Below are 20,779 nucleotides of genomic sequence, written 5' to 3'. Positions count from 1 at the left end.
CTCACTGAGCCACAGGTGCCGCCCCAATCCTGGTGTTTTTCTTAATGCATCTGCAGCTCTCTCCAGAGAAGGAGGCACACAGGGAGCCCTGCCCTCTGACCTTAGAGGTGCCACAGAACCAGGTCAAGGTTTAGGTAGATTAGAGAGGTACTAAGCTGGCTTCCTGAAGATTTCTATTCCTAGAAGAGAAGCTAGCCAGCAGACCTGAGGCCACATCACAGGGGGCCCCTCTGAGCCATCCTCAGCACCCAGCCAAGGCTACCATGGCCTCCCTGTTCTCTGGCCGAGTCCTGATTCGCAACAATAGTGACCAGGATGAGCTGGACACAGAGGCAGAGCTCAGCCGAAAGCTGGAGAACCGGCTGGTGCTGCTGTTTTTCGGGGCTGGGGCTTGTCCTGAGTGCCAGGCTTTTGCACCCATCCTTAAGGACTTCTTCGTGCGGCTCACGGATGAGTTCTATGTGCTGCGGGCAGCCCAGATGGCCCTGGTGTACGTGTCTCAGGACCCCACAGAGGAGCAACAGGACCTGTTCCTTAAGGACATGCCTGAGAAGTGGCTCTTCCTGCCCTTTGAGGATGACCTAAGGAGGTGAGGCAGGGCAGAGAGATCAGGGAGGGCTTCCTGGAGGAGGGCACATCCCCACTGAAAGTGAAGCATCCATTCTATCCAGAGGGAAAGGGTGAATAAGCAGCACCTATGTTCCAGTCCAAGTACCAGGAACTGGTAGAACCCTACAGAGTGGGGTGCACATGCCAACTTCCATCCTACTCCTACAGAGCTTACAACCTAGTAAGGGAGACAAATGGAAAACAAAGACTCAACTAGAAAACTAGGGCTGTGCTCTGGACAATAAAGGGAGGCAGTCAAGTGGAAATATAATGGGAAAACCTTGCTGAGGTTCAAGAGTCAGAAGATGCTTCCCCAAGGAAACAGCTTTAAAGAGCGACCCTGAGAACATGGAAGAAAGGAGGGTGGACAGTGAGGAAAGAGAAGGGTTTCCAGGCAGAGGGCACAGCACAAAGGCTTAAAGGCTGGCAGAGAAAGAATGGCGAGTGCAGAGAACCTGTAAGTATTAATAGTATCTGGGTGAGAAAAGTTGGTGCAGCCGAGCCACCTTGAGAGTGGACATGATCCTCAGAATATCAGGAATCCATGGAGGGCATTAGTACTGAGAGAAAGGCAGTCAGATTCAAGCTTTACAAGAAGGTGCTCCCCAAAACAGTATTATAGCTTTAATTTTTGTTATGCAAAATTATTCAAACATAGCAAAAAGTTGAAAGAAGCCTACAATGAAACCCATTGGCAATCGTTAACATTTTGGCATATTTGTTTTGTCTGTGTGTGTGCGTGTGTGTGTAGTTTGTGTTGAACCATTTGAAAGCAGGCTGTGGACTTCATGGCATTTACCAATTTCATTCATTTTGTTACACAAGTTGGAAATTTCTGATTATAGAGAGTTTCATTCTCCACCAAAATGACCAGTTTGGACACTTGGTCACTCCCACTGCCCTTTTTGAATGAAGGGTCTTTTCTGCCAAACTGGTAACATTTCCCTCCCTGAGGCAGAAACTCCAGCTACAATACATCACAGACAAATACTGTCTCAACAAAACATTCATCCAGAATAGTAACTTATCTGGATGACCACCTCCACCCACTATAGAGTGTAGAGTTGCCAGAGCCACAGGGTCTGCTTTATTTTTTATTTTTTATTTTTTTGAGACAGAGTCTCCTGTGTCATCCAGGCTGGAGCACAGTGAAGTGATCACAGACCGCTGTAGCCTCAAACTCCTGGGCTCTAGCAAATCAATCCACCCTGCTCAACCTCCCAAGCAGCTGAGACTACAGTCAAACACTGCACTCGGCTATTTTTTTTTTTTTTTTAATTTTAGAGATGGGGTCTAACCATGTTGGTTAGGCTGGTCTCAAATTCCTGACCTCAAACAATCCCATTTGGCCACTGGGCTTGGAGTTGCCAGATAAAACACAGGATTCCCAGTTAAATTCAAATTTCAAAAAAACAAGTAATTTTTTATTATAAGTATATCCCAATACCCTAAAAGATTATTCACTGTTTATCTAAAATTCAAATTTCACTGACTGTCCTGTATTTCTAATTGCTAAATCTGGCAACCTCCTTCTGTGGGATTTTGCAAGTACTATGTGTTCTTTTCCTGGCAGCTAGGAGAAAAGGCCACCCAAGAACCCAGCAGGCTAAAATTAAGAACCATGGGTGGGTGCGGCGCCTGTGGCTCAGTGAGTAGGGCTCCGGCCCCATATGCCGAGGGTGGCGGGTTCAAACCCAGCCCCGGCCAAACTGCAACCAAGAAATAGCCGGGCGTTGTGGCGGGCGCCTGTAGTCCCAGCTGCTCGGGAGACTGAGGCAGGAGAATCGCGTAAGCCCAAGAGTTAGAGGTTGCTGTGAGCCGTGTGACGCCACGGCACTCTACCCGAGGGCGGTACAGTGAGACTCTGTCTCTACAAAAAAAAAAAAAAAAAAAAAGAACCATGGGTGGAGCATGGTGCAGTGGTTTGGGCCTATAGTTCCAGCTGCTCTGAAGGCAAAGGTGGAAGGATCTCTTAAGCCCAGGGGATCCTTGGGGCCAAATTAAAAAAAAAAATGAGGCTGGGCATTGTTACTCATGCCAATAATCCTAGCACGTTGAGGGACTGAGCCTAGAGGATCACTTGAGACCAGCCTAGGAGACACAGTCTTTACAAAAAATACGAAATTTAGGTGGGTGTGGCAGCATGCCTGTAGTCCCAGATACTTGGGCGGCTGAAGCAGAAGGATCACTTGAGCCCAGGAGTTGGAAGCTGCAGTGAAGTATCATCATGACACCACTGTACTCTAGCCTGGGTTGACAGAGCAGGACTCTGTCTTTTAAAAAAGGAACAAGACAAGGCCAGCAGTTTGCTGAAGCTGTTGGTTTCAAGCAGGAGCCTAAAGAATTATCTTTCTATGGTCTGTTGGCCATTTCAGAACTTTGGAAATGTAATGGTCAATTCATTAGAAAGAAACAGTATAAGTCATTGGTGATAGATGTAGGCTAGTGTGATTTGTAGTCTTACTACTGTCGGGTTCCAAAATACCCATAAAATATTATTATATTTATCTCACAAGGATATTTAAGTTATTTGTTAGAATTATAATGCTGTCAAATCTTAATTACAGCTCCCCAAAATGACTGTGGGTGTTTACCCAAAATAAAAAGATAATTCTACAGTAAAAAAAAAATAATAATAATAATAATCTTTCATTCTCTACCATGAAATAAAATTTCCTTTTCAATTCAAAAAAATAAATAAATAAATAAAAAAGGAACAAGAAGAAAAAGAAAAAGAACCATGATAGGCCGAGTTTGACAGCCTGTGCTCTGTGATGAGTGAGAGTGCTCAGGATCCTAGCTTAGATGGACCTATCATCCTGGGTCTTATGGGAATGTGGCCAAGCTTCACTCTGGCTTCTGCTAACAGAACAGAATCAAAATTTTGCCATCACCCTCCAGGGCCTGCATGATGAAGGCTGTACCTCAATCACCTGCCCACCTCAGGGCCTTTGCACACTGGCTGTGCCCTCTGCTGCAGACACCCTTCCTCCTCCTCATCTCACAGATCTCAGCTCAGAGGTCACATCCTTGGAGAGGCCCTCTCTGGCCAGAAGCCCCTTACCACATTTAATATTTCTTAATGGTGTTTATCAGGATTGATTGATTCATTTATTCATTCATTCATCCCAGACACATTTCCTAAGCATTTGCCTTGTGCCTGGCACTGTTTCAGGCCCTATCGACACCAGTGAAGTGAATGGTGACGGAAGTCCATGCCTTTGTAGGGGAGAAGAGGCTAAGAAGCAGTAAATTATACAATATATTAGAGGAGGAAATGTAGGAATCGAAAGTCTGCATGATCCAGAGTCTTAACCTGCAGATGTCTGGGGAGACTGCTCCAGGTGGAAGGCACAGCCAGTGCAAAAGCCCTGAGGCTGGAGAGTACGCAGGGTGGTGGAGGCTCTGCGCAGAGGTCCATGCGACCGCACCTGTCTTGGCCCTCGCATGTGCCCAGGGCCAGGCAAGCACAGGACAGTGTACGCAAAGGTGCTCAATAAGTACAAGGAGGAGGGATGTGGGGCTCCCCGGTGTCAGGGTCGGGGACAGACTGACCTGCCGCCCCGCAGGGACCTCGGGCGCCAGTTCTCCGTGGAGCGCCTGCCGGCGGTCGTGGTACTCAAACCCGGCGGGGACGTGCTTACGCTCAACGCGGCCGAGGAGATTCAGCGCCTGGGCCCCGCCTGCTTCGCCAACTGGCAGGAGGCGGCCGAGGTGCTGGACCGCAGCTTCCTGCCGCCCGAGGACCTGGAAGACACGGCGCCGCGGAGCCTCACCGAGTGGCTGCGCCGCCGCAAGTACCGTGTGGAGAAGGCGGCGCGGGGCGGGCGAGACCCGGGGAGAGGCGGCGACCCCGGGAGGGAGGACGAGGCCGAGGAAGGGGAAGGGGGGCTGTTCTGACCTCCGAGGGTAGGGCGCGTTGGGGCAGGGGTGGCGGATCTTGGGGAACCCCTCACCCGGCTCCCGGGGTGAGGGCTGGGCGGGGGCTGTTCTGAGTTCTCTTTCTGCTCAGGTGGGAATGCCACGAGAGCGGAGTCTCTAATGAGCCTCCTGGGGGAAGGGGACGGTTCTGAATAACCCCGCAGGAATGGGTGGGGGAGATGGAGCATTGGACGCAGAAGCGGAGGGCGGGTGTCTCGGTTATGAGCACACTTCCAAGGGCGGGAGGAGCTGGGGGCCTTCGAAGCTCTGGTGATGTGGCGGGAAGCAAGGTGGAGCGGTGGAATAAGGGTGATGTCTGGATTCTGAGGTCTGAGGGGAGGGCCCATGACTACATGCTCCTGGGAGATGTAGGGCGGGACCAGGGGAATCTGTCCTTATCCTCCTGCAGGGGGGCGGGTGGGGCCTAAGATGGGCCGGGGGTGGGGGGTTTTCTGTGTCCTGCGACATCCCTCCACATCCCGGGCCCTGCCCTTGTCTTCCTGCTACGCATCTGAGTCTCCAGGCCCGTGTCAGCGCAATGAAGGAGAGACAGCTTTCAAGGATATTTTTGATACCTGGGGAAAGAGGTGTGGTTACTGGCTCCAACATGGAAAAATGCAAAACCAGATCAAATCCAATAAACGTGCTGAGAACGTTAAATACATCCTACGTGAACGAACTGTAGAAATGATCCCTGAAAGTATAGTCTTCCATCGTATATTAAATAAGTTGCCCGTAGTTTCGTACACAAAATTACAGCAGTCCTTTAACAACAAAGTTCTGTTTTGCACGGGATGCATTTCAGTATTTGGTGCCATGTGTGCTGGGGTCCCGGCCCTTCGCAAGGGCCAAAATTCTCTCAGGTTTCCTCTTGTTCCTGATAGACCCCGGGAATCCTCAGGGGAGACAGCAGGCTATAGAAATCAAAAATTCCAGTTTTGAACCCTTTGCCAGCTTTATGACTGTGAAACTGCCAAACTCTCCTCCCTCCCCTCTCTACACTTCTTTTCTTTTCTCACAGGCGTCCTCAAACTTTTTAAACAGGGGGCCAATTCACTGTCCCTCAGACCGTTGGAGGGCCGGACTATAGTTTAAAAAAAAAATATGAACAAATTCCTACGCACACTGCACATATCTTATTTTGAAGTAAAAAAAAACAAAACGGGAACAAATACAATCACACTGCCTCATGTGGCCCGCGGGCCGCAGTTTGTGGACCCCTGCAAGGACAGATCCTACCTAGCCAGTCAGCTAAGACCGCAGAGCAGGTGCTCTCTTGGTTTTGCCTCTGGCTCCTCCTAGCAGTGAGATGAGGAGGCACGCCTTCGGGACGGGGCTTAACAAGTAAATATTGTTAAGTAAACCATTCACTCCTCTTCTGCAAGTTCCTTAATCGGTTTCCTAAGAGGCTGCGCCTGTCCAAGAAAACTTGTGACTGAGGTGGGCGGGAGTCTGACTGATTCGAGGAAGGACGCTGGGTGGCCTGGGAGGCCAGAGGGGCCTAGATGCTGGACTGGAGCCTCATTTCATTCTTGCCTCCACTCCCAATCTCCAAGCAGGGAAACTGAGGCTCAGGACAAGGATGTTGCCTGCTGCTTCAGATTCTAGAGCTCTCTGGGCCTCACTAGCTGCATCTGTGAAATGGGTGCATTGGACCTCGTATGATAATGGCATTTAAATTGTCTGTACCTAATACCAGGTCACCCTTTTGGTACAAATCACAGGCCATGTAATTTGTCAAGTGTTAATATTATTCCAGATGGCATACAGTGGTCAGTCTTCCCCATCTGGGCAGTGAGGCTGGGGGGAGTCCTGTCCCTGTGGAGCTGGGTTACCTAGACAATTGTTGGTACTTTCCAAGCTTCTCCCTCTCTGCCTTCCCTGCCCCCTCCCATCCCCAAGACCACCTGTCAGTGGTATAATGAGAAAGTGACAGTGTGGCTAAATGCCAAGGCAATTGAGAGTGGGGACCACTCGCAGGGTTAACATAACTTTCCAAATTGAAGTCAGACACCCCCAAACTAAAGAGTAGCCTCACATACTAAGGATAGGGCCAGGCCTTGGTATTTGTGTCCTCCCTCAATCCCCAAGAAATTATGGTAAAACTAAGATGTCCCTATAATGACCTTTGGCCATTTTATGGAATTGTTTCTTTACTTCCAGGTTTAGTGTATGTTTCCACCTCCTCCACCAGGCTGGAGCTTCAGAAGGGCAATCTGGGACTGTCTTGGTCACCCACTGGGTCCCCAGAACTAAACACATAGGTGGGCTGCCCATTAATGTTTGTTGAATGAATAGATGAAAGTTATCTTATGTCTTTATATCCACAACATACAGCACAGAGGTGGGGCTCTAATCCAAATTCCAAATGAATTCCTGAGAAACAGCTGCCCCAATATGTAAAACATGGAAAATTCACCCTAACTTTAGCAAGATGAAAGAGTGAGTATGTTGGGCTGATGCCTGGTGAATGAGTGAATGAATAAATCAGTGAATAAACAGACTTCTGTTAAAGATGAGGAGGCCCAGAGAGGTTAAGGCCACAAGGCCCACAGCAAAGGAGACTACCTGGAGGTGAAGGGTCACCCCATAATCTCCCCCAAGGTCATTTTACCTATATGGCAAAAACTCATCTCGGTAGAACCCCAAAATTTGAAACCTGAAAAAAAGAATTGACTCAAAAAATCTGAAAAGAGACCTGAATTCAAAACCAGTGAAATCTATAAGGTGCCTATGAAGTAGTATAGAGCAGCTAGTGGGAGCTGGACTGAGGGGTTTGAATCCTGCTCTGCCCAGGCTAGCTGTGTGACCCAGAGAGTTACCACACCTCTCTGCACCTCAGTTTCCTCCTCTGTAAAATCCAGGTGGTAACAATGTAGGCCTGCTGCAAAGTTTGAATACATTAACACAGGCCAGCTCATAGGAGGCCACCTTGACCTCATTCACCTTGATATTCTGGATCTAGCAGAAATGTGCTATCTTAGAAACTATCTGCAGATTTGATTTTTCACACTTTGGAAGAATTCCAGAGCAGGAGTGCAAGATGATACATTTGTTCTTGTGTTCGGCAAACATTTATTGAGGGACTTCTAGGGGCTGAACATAGTACCCCTTGGGGGACAGTGGACAGCTGAAACAGACACCCTGCTTTCCTGGAGCTCGCATGTTGGACTCTGGGAAACCACACAGGCTGAACTGCAAAAAGAAGAAAGTACTTTGGGGAAAATGGACAGTGAAAATACAACAGACATAATGGGAGAAAATTCTTGTAAATCAGGTGGTTAATAAGGGATTGATATATAAAGCACTCCTACTGTGCAACAACAAAAAGACAAACAACTCGATTTGTTTTTCTATTTTTGTTCAAACAACTCAATTTAAAAATGAGACCTGAATAGGCATTTCTCCAAAGCAAACATGCAAACGGCCAACAAGCACATGAAAAAAATGCTCAACATCATTAATGATTAGGGAAATGCAAATCAAAGCTGCAGTGACATAGCCCTTTACATCCACTTAATCAAGAAGGAAGTTTCATGAAGCTGCAGTGGATAATGAAAACAAAAAAAGAAGGAGGAGGAGGAGCAGGAGGCGGTAACAAGTGCTGGTGAGGTTGTGCAGAAAATGAGGGGAAAAACTACTTTGCTAGTGGGGATGTAAAGGACACAGCTGCAATGGAAAACTGTTTGATGGTTTCACAAAAGTTAAAAGAGTTACCATGTGACCCCAAAATTCCACTCCTAAGATTCCACTACCCAAAACAATTGAAAGTAGTGACTCAAACAGATACCTGCACTTACATGTTCATAGCAGCATCAGTCACATTTCCCCCAAAGGTGGAAACAACCCAAATCCTCATCAGCAGATGAATGAATAAACAGAATGGGATTCATCCATCTAATAGAATGTTATTCAGCTGTAAAAAGGAATGAAGCACTGACGCTACAACCTGGATGAACCTGGAAACCATAACGTTGAGTGAAAGATGCCAGATGTACCACAACATGTACCAACGGCCACATGTTGTATGACTCCATTTATATGAAATGTCCAGAACAGGCAAATCCATAGAGACGGGAACAGATTGGTGGTTGCCAGAGGCTGAGGGAGGAGAATAGGGAGTGACTACTAATGGGGACAAGGCCTACTTTGAAGGTGATAGAAATTTTCTGGAACTGGACAGAGGTGATGGTTACACACCATTGTGAATGTACAAAAAAAAAATGAATAAAATAGTTTATTTTATGTTCTATAAATTTAACCTCAATTTTTAAAAAATGTTATGTGAAGAACAGGGAGTGGCAGTTGGGGAAGAAATCCAGGAGGGCCTCCTAGAGGAAGCAATCTTTCCTTCAACCCTTGAGGGAGGTGAGCAGAGGAGAAATCACAGCCAATGGCAGGGTCCTTGGGTTGAGATCAAATAACAAACTGAATTATTTACAATTCCCTTCTTTTCATTATTTATTTATTTATTTAGAGACAGGATCTTGCTTTGTTGCCCTGCCACAGTGCCGCGGCATCAGACTCAAGCAATCCTCCTGCCTCAGCCTTCGGAGTAGCTGAGACTACAGGCGCCCTCCACAACGCCCAGCTAATTTATTTTATTTAATGTAGAGACAGGATCTTGCTCTTGCTCAAGCCAGCCTTGAACTCCTGGGCTCAAGCGATCCTCTTGCCTCAGCCTCTCAAAGTACTAGGATTACAGGCGGGAGCCATTGTCTTTCTTTCTAAATAATCATAAAATCGGTGCTTTTTAGAGTTTAGGGTGCTTTTCCCCCGCCTGAGGCTCAGAGAGGGTCAGCAGCTGGCTCAGGCTCATCCAGCCCCCAGCCGAGTCCCCAGGCTGTGGGGCACAGGACAATCCAGCCTCCTGGCCTTTGCCCCTCCCCCGGTCCCCACCTGGCCCCTCCCCCGGAGGCTCCGCCCCAACCCTGTCAAGCCCCACCCTTTAAGACTCTTTGCCGGAGAGGGGGCGCCCGCGGGGCCTCAGGAGAGAGCAAAAAAGACTTTGTTACAAGTTTTCGCAAAGCACAGGCATCCCCGCTGCGACCTGCACCTCAGAGCCAGAGTCAGGCGACCTACAACCCAATCCCTGAACCTTTGGACTGCGGCCCCGTCCCCTGGGGCTCTTCAGACGCCCCCCAATTCGCCTATCCCCTAAAACAACTTTGATTCCTCGACTGTCCTCATATCCTCCGCCCGCAGGACCCCCGCCATGGCCCGGTCATACGGCGGCAGGGTACTGGCCGCGATGACCCTCCTGGGCATCCCGGCGGCCGTCCTGGCGGCTCTGGGCGCGCAGCTGCTGTTCCAGCTGCAGGCGGGCCGCACGGAGCTGAGGGGACCGCGAGCCGACGGGCTGGGCCTAGAGCTGGGTGCCGGCCCCGGGCTACCCGAGGACGCGGCCGGGGCGCTTCTGCCCCTGGCCGCCGCGCTGGCCTCGCTGGCCCTAGTGCTCGCGCTCACCTGCCTGCTGCTCGCCGTGCTGTGCAGCCACCTGGGCGCGGAGCTGGCGCGGGGGCCTGGCCCCGACAGGTAGGAGGACCCGCCCCACTGCCAGGGGACTCGGCTGGGGGCTGGACGAGCCTGAGCAAGCTGCTGCCCCTCTCTGGGCCTCAGGCTGGGGAACAACTCCCTCCCCACCTTCCTTTCTCCCTCCCTCTATCCACCTTTCTCTCCTTTCTTTCTTTCATCCTTCCTTTCCTCCTTCCCTCCCTCTACTCTATGCTGAAATTGTGCAGCAGGTGTAACTACAGCTGTAGCCCCTGTTTTGCAGATGAGGAAACTCAACGCTCACAAAGGGCCTGGGGTCAACTGCTATGACACTGTTGCCCTGCCACAGTGCCGTTGTATCAGACTCTATGTGGAGAGGGTTTTTCATTTAATGGAGCACTAAGCCCGCCTTGCTTCCTTCTCTGTGTTGATTAACTCAGTGAAGTCTCGGGTGCTATTATCCCCCTTTTAAACCGGGTCTTAGACAATTTTGGCTGCTCTCTTCAAACTGTGGGGCTGGGAAGTGGGTGGACTGAATCTGAATTTGGTTCTGGTAAAGCCAGAGCCTGTGCTGTGGGTTAGGGTTCCTTCCTCAGGGACCTGAGCTCAGGATGTGAACATAAAGGGGAGCCTCTATTAAGGGCTCCTTGAGCCAAGTACTCCACTGTCCCATTTGCAACCAGATCTGCACTCCTGGACTCAAAGTCAACAAAGAAGAATAGCAGATCAATAGAGTCAGATGGTGATGAATGCTGGGAAGGAAAGAAAATGGGGTGGTTGGATGAAGGGGATAGCGTGAAGGGGCCTGAGCTGAAGGAGGGGAGGAGGCAGAAGATCTGGGGGGTTATGATCCAAGCAGAGGAAACAGCATGTACAAAGGCCCTGGGGCAGGAATGAGCTTTGCAACTCAGAGGGAGATGGAAGTGTTTGGTGTGGCTGGAGGATGAGATACAAGGAGGTGAAGGCACAGGACCATGTGGGATCTTGTGCCCGTGGTGAGCACTTTGGAGTTTACCCTGCCTAGGAGGGTTGTGAATGAGGGAGGAGGTGGCCTGGTTTAGATTTGGCATAACCCCTTCTAGCCATTTTGCTAAAAAGGGGGCAGAAGTGGACACCGGGAAGGAGGCCACTTCCATTGTACTCGTGGAAACTGAGTGAAGAATGGAGTTCTCAGAGCTTCCATTTCGTCATTCTTCAGTGTCATCTCTGGCATTTCTACCATCAATTAATAGCAAGTGAACCTCAGTTTCCTCATCTCCCAAACAAGCCATGGTCTGTAAAATAATGGAAGTTGGGTGTGTAGCAAGTATCTGTACATAGTAGCTGCTTCAAAAGTGTTGGATGTTTGCATGGACTGATTGATGTATACAGATGGCTTGGAGGGAGGAAGAATGGATGGTGGCTGGATGGATGGAGAGGGATGAATGGATGGATGGTAAATGGGAGATGAATAGATTTCATGGACAAATGTATGGAGGTGGATGGATGGATACTGTTTCAGTGGTTCTCAACCTTCCTAATGCCACGGCCCTTTAATGTAGTTCCTGAGGGTTGTGACCCACAGGTTAAGAACCACTGGTTTAAATGAATAGATGGATTTTTAAGGCGCAGTTAAATGGATAGATAGCTGTATATGACTGATGGTTGAATAACCTATAGGGATGGTTGGTAAATGGATGGTGGACATTTACCTGGAAGATCAGATAGGTGAGTGGATGGATGAATGGAAAGGTGGATGGAGCATAAATGGATGTGAGACAGGTAAATGGTAGATGTCTAAATGATTGAATTCATGGAGAGATGGATGGATAGTAAGTGGCTGGATGAATGAATAAGCCAAGGGAAGAATGGATATGTGGATGGATGGATGGATGGATGTGTGGGTTGATGGATGGATCAGTGGATGAATGGATATGTGGGTGGATGAAAGGATGGATATGTGGATGGATGGATGGATGGATGGATGAATAAGTGAATGGATGGATGGATAAGTAGATGGATAGTTGATGGATGGAGTGGATGAATGGATGGATGGTAGATAAAAGGATGAATGTAAATGGGTGAGTGAGTGAATGGAGGATGGTTTATTCTTCACATAGATCTCAGGTCTCCAAAATCTGGGCCTTTGTCTCATTTAGGCCCCTCTCCCTCCCTTGCCCCACTGACCTCTCTCTCTCCCACCAGCTCCACTTCCTGAGCCTTTTTCTTCCTGCTCCGCCCTCCCACATTCTAGGTCTGACTGGTTTCTCTACGACTGCCGTCTCCTCAGACACTTGGCACTTGGCCTTTTCTGCTGCGGGGTCTCCGTCTACTTGGCAGGTGTGTGCTGGAAAAGAAAGTGGAGCAGAGGATCCTGGGTTGGGTGGAGAATGGTAATAGCCCTCCTAACGGGTCAGCTCTGGAACCAGCCTGCTTGGGTTCAGTTCTAGGCTCTGACATTTCCTTGCTCTGGGGCTTTGGGCAAATTCCCTCTGTGCCTCACTTTCCTCACTAGTAAAACAAGAATGATAACTGCCTGTGCCTCATAGAATTGCTTGAAGAGATCTGAGTTAATCCTCATGAAAGCTCATGGATGGCATCTGATCCCAGTAGAGGCTCCACAAATGGTAGTTTTCATCAGAACACTTCCAATGACATCTCATCAGTTTCATATATTTGACTTGAACCAAAAGATTTCATGGCCTGGATGGTTTCTTTACTATTTTTTTTTTCTTTTTTTGAGACAGGGGCTCACCATGTCACCCTGTATAGAGTGCTATGGCATCACAGCTCACAGCAACCTCAAATTCTTGAGCTTAAGCTATTCTCTTGCCTCAGCTTCCCAAGTAGCTGGGACTACAGGCACCCACCACAACGCCCTGCTATTTTTTTGTTATAGTTGTCATTGTTGTTTAGCAGGCCAGGGCCAGGTTAAAACCTGCTAGCTGAGGCAGCGCCTGTGGCTCAAAGGGGTAGGGCGCTGGCCCCATATGCCAGAGGTGGCAGGTTCAAACCCAGCCCCGGCCAAAAACTGCAAAACAAAACAAAACAAAAAAAAACCTGCTAGCCTTGGTGTATGTGGCCGGCGCCCTAACCTCTGAGCCACGGGCACCAAGCCAGCCTGGATGGTTTCTAAAGAGAGCATTTCACATGTCAGAATGAGTGACATGCTTACAAATATCAAAACTTGCAGCTTAATAAATAGCTTAAGAAAAACAAAAACTCTACATTTCATAAACCAAAAATTTTATATCCCAAACCATGAAGCAGAGTGAAAAGTAATACCCCAGGTGCCAGAAGTACATACCACACTGTCTTTCCTTCCTACTTTGTAATAACCAAATCATCATGTGTCTTTAAAGAGACTCCTGATGTCTTATATTTAGTTTTAATCTTTAAAAAAAAAAAATGTGTTGGCTGAGTGTGGTGGCTTACTGCTCTAATCCCAGCACTTTGGGAAACTGAGTCAAGAGGATCCCTTAAGTCCAGGAGTTAAAGACCAGCCTGGGAAACATAGTGAGACTCCATCTCTATAAAAAATTTAAAAATTAGCCAGGCATGGTGGTGCACACCTATAGTCCCAGCTACTTTGGAGGCTGAAGCAGGAGGATCTCTTGATCCCAGGAGTTTGAGGTTGTTATGAGCTATGATAACACCACTGCGCTCTAGCCTGGATGACAAAGTGAGAAGCTCTGTCTCTAAAGAAAAAAAAAAGTTGTAATAATAATAATAATTTAAAAATGTGTTGACCATGCTGCAGACTCAATGCTGAAACATACATAGATGCCTGCTGGCCCTGTAAATAAGGTGTTTTACCAGAAGAAAAAATGTACAACTGAATGAGAAATAAGGGATTAGCTATTATTATTTTTTTCTTAGGCCTACAGTAAAGAAATAAAAGTTTTTTAAAAATGTACTTGAGACTAGGCCCAAGAACTCACACCTATAATCCTAGCACTCTGGGAGGCCAAGGCAGGAGGATCACTTAAGCCTAGGAGTTCGAGGTTGCAGAGAGCTAAGATGATACCATTGTACTCTAACCAGGGCAATAGAGTGAGACCCTGTCTCAAAATAAACAAACACATGTACTTACAATATTTTTTATGAGACAATAACCCTAGAATTCATTGTGGGAATTTGTATATAATTAAAGCACAGGTAATTCTTTTTATTAAGAGAAAGATTAAATTCTTTAATCTTTAATAATTCTTTTTATTATTCTTTTTCATTTTATTAAGTCACCCAACAAATTCACATTTGTAGGGTGACTTAATAAAATGTTCCAGATATGGACATTTTAAAAAGAAGAGTGAAGGAGGGGGGCTCATATATCCAAAATGATAAGTGGTAGTTGGCCTCAAGTATATCTGCATCCAGGTGATCACAGAGGTTAGCAGAAATGCCTCTCACTTCACTTCATCTGTTATCCCCTGAGTGGGCTTTTCGTTGAGAATGATGCCCATATCTGTAAGCACTATTTTTTTTTTTAAGAGATGGGGGCCTGGCTATGTGACCTAAACTGGTATCAAACTCCTGGCTGCAGTGACCCTCTCAAAGTGCAGAGATTATAGTCTCAAGCCACTACACTGAGCCTGTAAGCACTTTTGACGCAATGTCTACAACCTGAGGCTTTGCTTGGGCCAACAAAAATTTTAGAGAGCTAGAGAATAAGACAGGGGTGTCCAATCTGTGATCCACGGATCACATGATGATTTTCTGAGGACTTTTTTTGCTTATCTGTGGTGTTGGATATCACAAAAAGTATGCACAGACTTTTTTTTTTTTTGCTAATCAGCTTTTGTTAGTGTTTGTGCATTTAATGTGTAGCCCCAAAAGAACTCTTATTCTTCCAGTATAAGGCAGAGGGGGAAAAAAGTTGGGCCCTCCTGGAATAAGATATCATTATTTTGGCCAGGTGTGGTGGATTACACCTGTAATCTTAGTACTCTGGGAGGCCGAGGTGGGAGAGTCACTTGATCTCAGGAGTTCTAGACCAGCCTGAACAAAAGTAAGTCCCCATCTCTACTAAAAAAAAAAAAAAAATAGAAAAAATTTTGGGCATCATGGAGGGCACCTGTAGTCCCAGCTGTTTGTGAGGCTGAGGCAGGACGATCTCTTGAGCCCAGGAGTCTGAGGTTGCTGTAAACTAGGCTGACACCATGGCATTTTAGCCTGGGCAACAGAGTAAGACTCTGCAAAAAAAAAAAAAAAAAAAATCCTCATTCTACAATACAAGAAAACTTATAAAAGGCAAAAACAAAAAGTATCATTATATCAGCTTCATTAAGCATAAAATTGAGAATTCATTCACCTCCTATTTAGATTCTTTTGAGGTTAGGTGACCTCATTCAGCAAGAATTCTAAAGCCTGTCCAGCCGATCAACCATTCATTACTGGCCAAAGCCAAAAGAAAAATTATAAAATCCCTTTCAAAATGTTTAGACCAAAAGACAAAAATCTTTGGTCTTGCTCTAATATGTCACACATGATAAAGTCTGGTATCTTCAAAAGCAAGGTTGCAGAATCAGAAGGAGACTAAGATAGCCCACAAAGGACCAAAAGGTCTCCACCAGTTCTTGCCCACAAATACCCCAACCGCTGGGGGAAAAAAATTCCTTTGTCCCAGTAGCCCAAGCTGAAAGTCACAGGACTGACTCTGATAGGCTGAGCTTGGGTCATGTGATATCCTTCCACCAATCATTAATGCCGCATCACAGGCTAGCCAGAACGCGGGTAGGCACCGGACCAGCGGTTCTCAAGTAGTGCTGAATCCGCTCTCAGGAGACACCTGGCAGTGTCTAGAGACATTTTTGGTGGTCCGAATAGCACTGGGGGTGGGATGCTGTTGGCATCTAGTGGATAAAAGCTGCTAGATCTCCTACAGTCCGCGGGACAATCCACTAAAAATGATTTGTGCCAACTGGATGCTAGGATGAGGAAGGGCTAGTTCAGATCTTCAAGATCAGGGTTGCCGACCACCTTCTTGAGATTAGCTGAGGTTAGAGAGAAGTGTGATTCTCTCAAGGTCACTCAAGCCTGGGGCAGCGCAAACCTGTGCACCCCATCAGGTGAGTATCCAGTGGACAGTGGCAGTGGCATGGAGAGTAGGCTGGCTCCTCCACCCCGGGCAGACTGTCCCTCTCTGTGGTCACCAACACTACCCCCTCCCTACTGCTCTGTTCCTGAGTGTTTTGTTGGTTTTCGTTTGTTTTTGGGGTTTTTTTTTTTTTGTATAGACAGAGTCTCACTTTATGGCCCTCGGTAGAGTGCTGTGGCCTCACCCAGCTCACAGCAACCTCCAACTCCTGGGCCCAAGAGATTCTCTTGCCTCAGCCTCCCGAGTAGCTGGGACTACAGGCGCCCACCACAACGCCCGGCTATTTTTTGGTTGCAGTTTTGGCCGGGGCCGGGATTTGAACCTGCCATCCTCTGTATATGGGGCTGGCGCCCTACCAACTGAGCCACAGGCACCGCCCTTTCGTTTGGTTTTTTGTTTTGTTTTGTTTTTGCTGAGCCTCGAATACCCTTGGGTGTTTCCACCTCAGGACCTTTGCATTTGCTGTACCCCCTGCAGGGATCACCTTCCTCAGCTCTCCCAAGGGCTGGGTCTTCTTCCCCCGCAGGTTTCAGCTCAAATGCCGCCTCCTCAGGAAAGCCCCCACCCACAGCTGCTGAAGTGGGTCCCTTTTTGTTGAGCAATCATGAGGCAGTCCTGTGGTTGAGAGGACAGACTCTGTGGTCAGGCAGCCAGGGTTAAAATCCTACCCCTATCATTTCCCAGCTGTGTAGCTACAGAGGAGTCCCCTAACCTCTCTGGGCCCCAGTTTCCTTATTGTAAAATGCATGTGATGATGTATTGGCAGAGTGTGAGAGGATTAGATGCTTTATCTATGTGCCTGGCATGTCGCAGCGTTTTCAATGATTATTCCCTGTTGGGGGCCGGGGTTCCCTGAGGGCTTGGAGAGCAAATATTTGTGGACTGGGTAAATGAAAGCTGTTTCCTTCCCTAGCGCTGTCCATCTATGCCTTGCTGCTTTTTGAAATCGAGACAGGCGCAGCAGCTGCCTCCATCCTCGGTTCAGGTGCAGTAGTCCTGGTGGCTGTGCTGACCCACACTCTGCTCCGGGCTGCCCGGGCCACCCGCCGTGGACTCCATGAGTTGTCCACACCATCCTTTGAAGACGACCTCACCCGCCCTGCTGAAGTCTCCAAGGCCAGCCCCAGAGCTCAGCCCCAGCAGGGTAGTCATCACCAGACCCCTTATACATTCTGCCCAGATCCTGGGGAATCCCTTGGACCTATGGCCACTGCCACAGCACCTGCAGCCCTCAGGGGAGGCCAGGAAAGCAGGCTGCCTGCACCCCGGATGCATCGGACACTGTCAGCTAGCATGGGGCACTGGGATGGGGTTACCCATGAGATGCATAGTATGCTGGGCCACAGGCCAGGGGGTACAGGGAAGGATTCCACACTGGTGTGAGCTCAGAAATCAGTGATAGAGGCCTGGTGTAAGGCAGCAGGAAAAGGATACCATAGAGATAGGTCCAGGCTCAGCTGCACTAGCAGTAGGACTTGTTTGTTTTCCTCAGTTCAATACATCCCAGGCTTTGCCCTCAAGTTTGCCTTGTGGTGTAAAATGGCTGCCAGTGCTCTGGCCTTCACCTCCTCATTTGGAGGGAAAGGCAGAGGCCAGGACTGGTTTGATGTCCTCTGAAAGTCACCCTGGGAGGCCTTGGAACCCTTCTTTTTACATCTTACTGAGCAGCACAGAGCTACATGGCAATACCGTGCTGCAGGGGAGGCTGGGAAGTATGGCCATCTCAGAATGAATGAGGTTCAGTTATAGGCAAGAGGGGAGGCCAAGGCTTAGGCAGTGATTCTCTAAGTGTCTCCATCCATTTTACAGATGAGGAAACCGAGGCCCCAAGAGAGCAGTGACCTACCAGGGGTCCCAGGATTCCCACCCAGATCCTGTGACCCCTAAGCTGCTGATGATACAAGTCTCAGACTCTGCGATTCCCTGCTGCACCCCCCGCACTATGAACATTTCAAACTCACATTTGCGGAGCTCAGAGCAGCCTAAGGTCAGGAGTGTGCCTCGAGGGCTGGACCCAGACTCCTGGCTATGGGACTTTGGCTGAGGGCCTTGCCACTCGGCTTCAGTTTCCTTGTCTGTAAAATGGAGACAGAAGGGCCCCATCCTCCTAAGGCTTCTGTGAGACTCGTGACTTCCTGTGAGCCATTCCAGGGACCTTCTTCTCACAGTAGGTCCTCAATGTATGTCAACCATTTCTGTGCTGCTGTTGGTTGGTGGCAGAACACTGCCCTAATGGGCAGTTTCTGGGGCTCACAGAACAGAAAGAGGGGCCTCCAGAAGCCTCCTATCTTGCACAATCCACAAATAAACTCTGATGCTTACTATTTCTGTATTACTTAATCAGCATCCAATCTTGCTGGGTGACCAAGCTCAGGTCTGTGAGTGGGCCCATAGCCAGGGGTAGGGAGCACAGGAGCAGGGCAGAGGATGGGTAGGACATGCTCCTTTGTGGTCTTGATCCCAAGACCACCAGCTTTCACATATGCGAATTTCCCTGAAGTGGGCATGGTCTGCCCCCACCTCTACCCCCAAATGGACACATGTCCCTAAACGTCTCCTAGCTTTTCTTTTCCTGGACCTCTTGGGCACTCGAGGGCCTGGAAAGTGGAAATTCAACCACACAGTGGCTTGAGGCCTCACTGGGCAAAGAGGTGACAGCCCCCAGCAGAGGTGATGGTCCTCCTAGGCAGGGACCCAGATGTTCATATACACACAGATGAAGGTGCCCCACTGGCTTCAGCCACCTCTTTCCTGGACCTCCTTGGGGAAGCTGCAGAGAACTGTATCACCTGTGGAGTGGAAGGAAGAGAATACTATGTTCCTGCACATCCTAAATGGGGCTTGACACTTGCGGGCATCCAGTAAGCAGAGGCTGTAGGCCAGCATGATAAATACTAACTAAGGATAAAACAGATCAATCTTTTGCAGCAACAATCTTTTTTTGCTTAGTGGCCTCAGTTAATCCCCAGGATAACTGGTTCACAGATAAAGAAACTGAGGACACAGTTGGAACTCTAAGATCCAGTTACCCAGGATCCAGTTACCCAGTTATCTCCGGGATAGAGCCAGTGCCTAGGAAACAGTGGAGGCTCCAGTTTCTGAGCAATCTCTAGAATGGAACAGGGCTCTGGGGTCTCTTTGAGGATGGGGGAGGAAGAAGGGCAAGAAAGAAAGAATCCAGCTACCTGCCGGCATGGAGTGCCTCATTCCTGGGCTGGCCAAGGGATGAGGAGTGAAACCCCAGGGGTCTCCACCCCAGTTTAGGAACAGAAGATACCAGTTTCATCTCCAGGGCCAAATGTAAAGAGGGCAGGGCCAGGAGCAGAGGCTCATGCCTGTAATCCCTGTATTTGAAAGGTAGAGGCCTTCTCTCTTTTTGGGGGGTTCATATCCAGCCCTGGCCAAAAAACTGCAAAAAAAAAAAAAGAAAGAAAGAAAGAAAGGTGGAGGCCAAGAGTTTAAGAACAGCCTGGGCAACATAGCAAGACCCCATCTGTACAGAATTTCATTTTTTTTAGAGACAGAGTCTCAGTTTATCACCCTCGGTAGAGTGCTGTGGCATCACAGCTCACAGCAACCTCCAACTCCTGGGCTTAGGCGATTCTCTTGTCTCAGCCTCCTGAGTAGCTGGGATTACAGGTGCCCACCACAATGCCTGGTTATTTTTTTGTTGCAGTTTGACTGGGGCTGTGTTTGAACACGCCACCCTTGGCATATGGGGCCAGCACCCTACCCACTATAGAAGGGGCCGCCCACTACAGAAAAATTTTAAAAGCAGGCCCAAAAGAATTGAAAACAGGTCTTTAAACAAATCTTTGTTCACAGCAGCATCATTCACAATAGCCACAAGATGGAAATAACCTAAATGTCTGTCAATGAATGAATCAATAAACAAAATGTGGTCTATCCATACAATGGAATGTTACTTAGCTTTATATAGAGGAATGTACCACAGTGGTGATGGACCTCAAAAACGTGATGCTGAGTGAAAGAAGTTATACTGAAAAGGGCAAATATTGCATGATTCCACTGATACGATACATCCAGAACAGGCAAATCCATACAGACAGAAAGCAGATTGGTGGTTGCCAGGGGGTTGGGGGACGGGACTGGGGATTACTGCTCATGGGGACAGTTCTCCTTTTGAGGTATTGCAAATGCTTTGGAATTAGATAGAGGTAATTGTTGCACAACATTGTGAATGTACTAAATGCCTGAATTGTTCACTTTAAAATGATTCATTCTGAGCTGGGCACAGTGACCCAAGCCTGTAATCCCAACATTCTGAGAGGCCTAGGCAGGAGTATTGCTTGAGCTCATGAGTTCGAGACAAGCCTGAACAAGAGCAAGACACCATTTCTGCTGTTCGAGAACAGCCTAGATCCCTCTCATGTGCAGTTTACAATAGGGTTCCTGCTCCTATTGGAATCTAATGCCCCTGAACTCAAGTGGTGATGTGACAGGTAGCGGCTATAAAAACAAAATAGAAAAACTAGCCGGGCACTGTGGCAGGCACCTGTAGTCCTAGCTACTCAGGAGGCTGAGGTAGGAAGATCACTTGAGCCAAGGAGTTTGAGGTTGCTTGAGCTATGATGCCACAGCATTCTACCCAGGGTGACAGAATGAGACTCTGTCTGAAAAAATAATAAAATAATAATAATAAAATAAAATAGTTAATTC

At 48.1% G+C, this 20,779-nt stretch overlaps 1 protein-coding gene and 1 non-coding gene across 4 annotated transcripts; both read left to right on the top strand.

The window, feature by feature from the left end:
* The first annotated feature begins 263 nt into the window (after positions 1–263).
* Positions 264–19,021, top strand: LOC128582101 (transmembrane protein 221). 3 transcript variants are annotated; one of them, XM_053585658.1, is made up of 4 exons: positions 9,516–10,065; positions 12,257–12,342; positions 17,013–17,243; positions 17,909–19,021. In XM_053585658.1, exons 1-4 carry the CDS (start codon positions 9,746–9,748, stop codon positions 17,938–17,940), a joined length of 669 nt encoding a protein of 222 aa, XP_053441633.1. In that variant the 5' UTR covers positions 9,516–9,745; the 3' UTR covers positions 17,941–19,021. The 3 variants fall into 3 exon arrangements, with proteins under 3 accessions (XP_053441634.1, XP_053441633.1, XP_053441632.1); XM_053585657.1 differs by having other exon boundaries at positions 17,013–19,021; XM_053585659.1 differs by lacking the exons at positions 9,516–10,065; positions 12,257–12,342; positions 17,013–17,243; positions 17,909–19,021 and adding exons at positions 264–589; positions 4,179–4,918.
* LOC128582875 (small nucleolar RNA SNORA2/SNORA34 family) lies at positions 2,892–3,027 on the top strand. Its single transcript, XR_008379297.1, has one exon. It is a non-coding gene; the product is annotated as a small nucleolar RNA SNORA2/SNORA34 family (small nucleolar RNA).
* Positions 19,022–20,779: the final 1,758 nt, after the last annotated feature.

The sequence above is a fragment of the Nycticebus coucang genome, chromosome 3, assembly GCF_027406575.1.
Source record: "Nycticebus coucang isolate mNycCou1 chromosome 3, mNycCou1.pri, whole genome shotgun sequence".
Lineage (NCBI taxonomy): Eukaryota > Metazoa > Chordata > Mammalia > Primates > Lorisidae > Nycticebus > Nycticebus coucang.
The sequence above is the reverse complement of the archived record's forward strand: the minus strand, read 5'-3'. Positions and strand labels throughout refer to the sequence as shown.

Bases quoted from the DNA above. Each gene is read 5' to 3' on its own strand.
- LOC128582101 (XM_053585657.1), top strand. From the start codon at position 9,746: ATGGCCCGGTCATACGGCGGCAGGGTACTGGCCGCGATGACCCTCCTG. The intron at 10,066-12,256 runs GTAGGAGGACCC...CCCACATTCTAG, and splicing joins CGGGGGCCTGGCCCCGACAG to GTCTGACTGGTTTCTCTACG. The intron at 12,343-17,012 runs GTGTGTGCTGGA...TTCCTTCCCTAG, and splicing joins GGTCTCCGTCTACTTGGCAG to CGCTGTCCATCTATGCCTTG.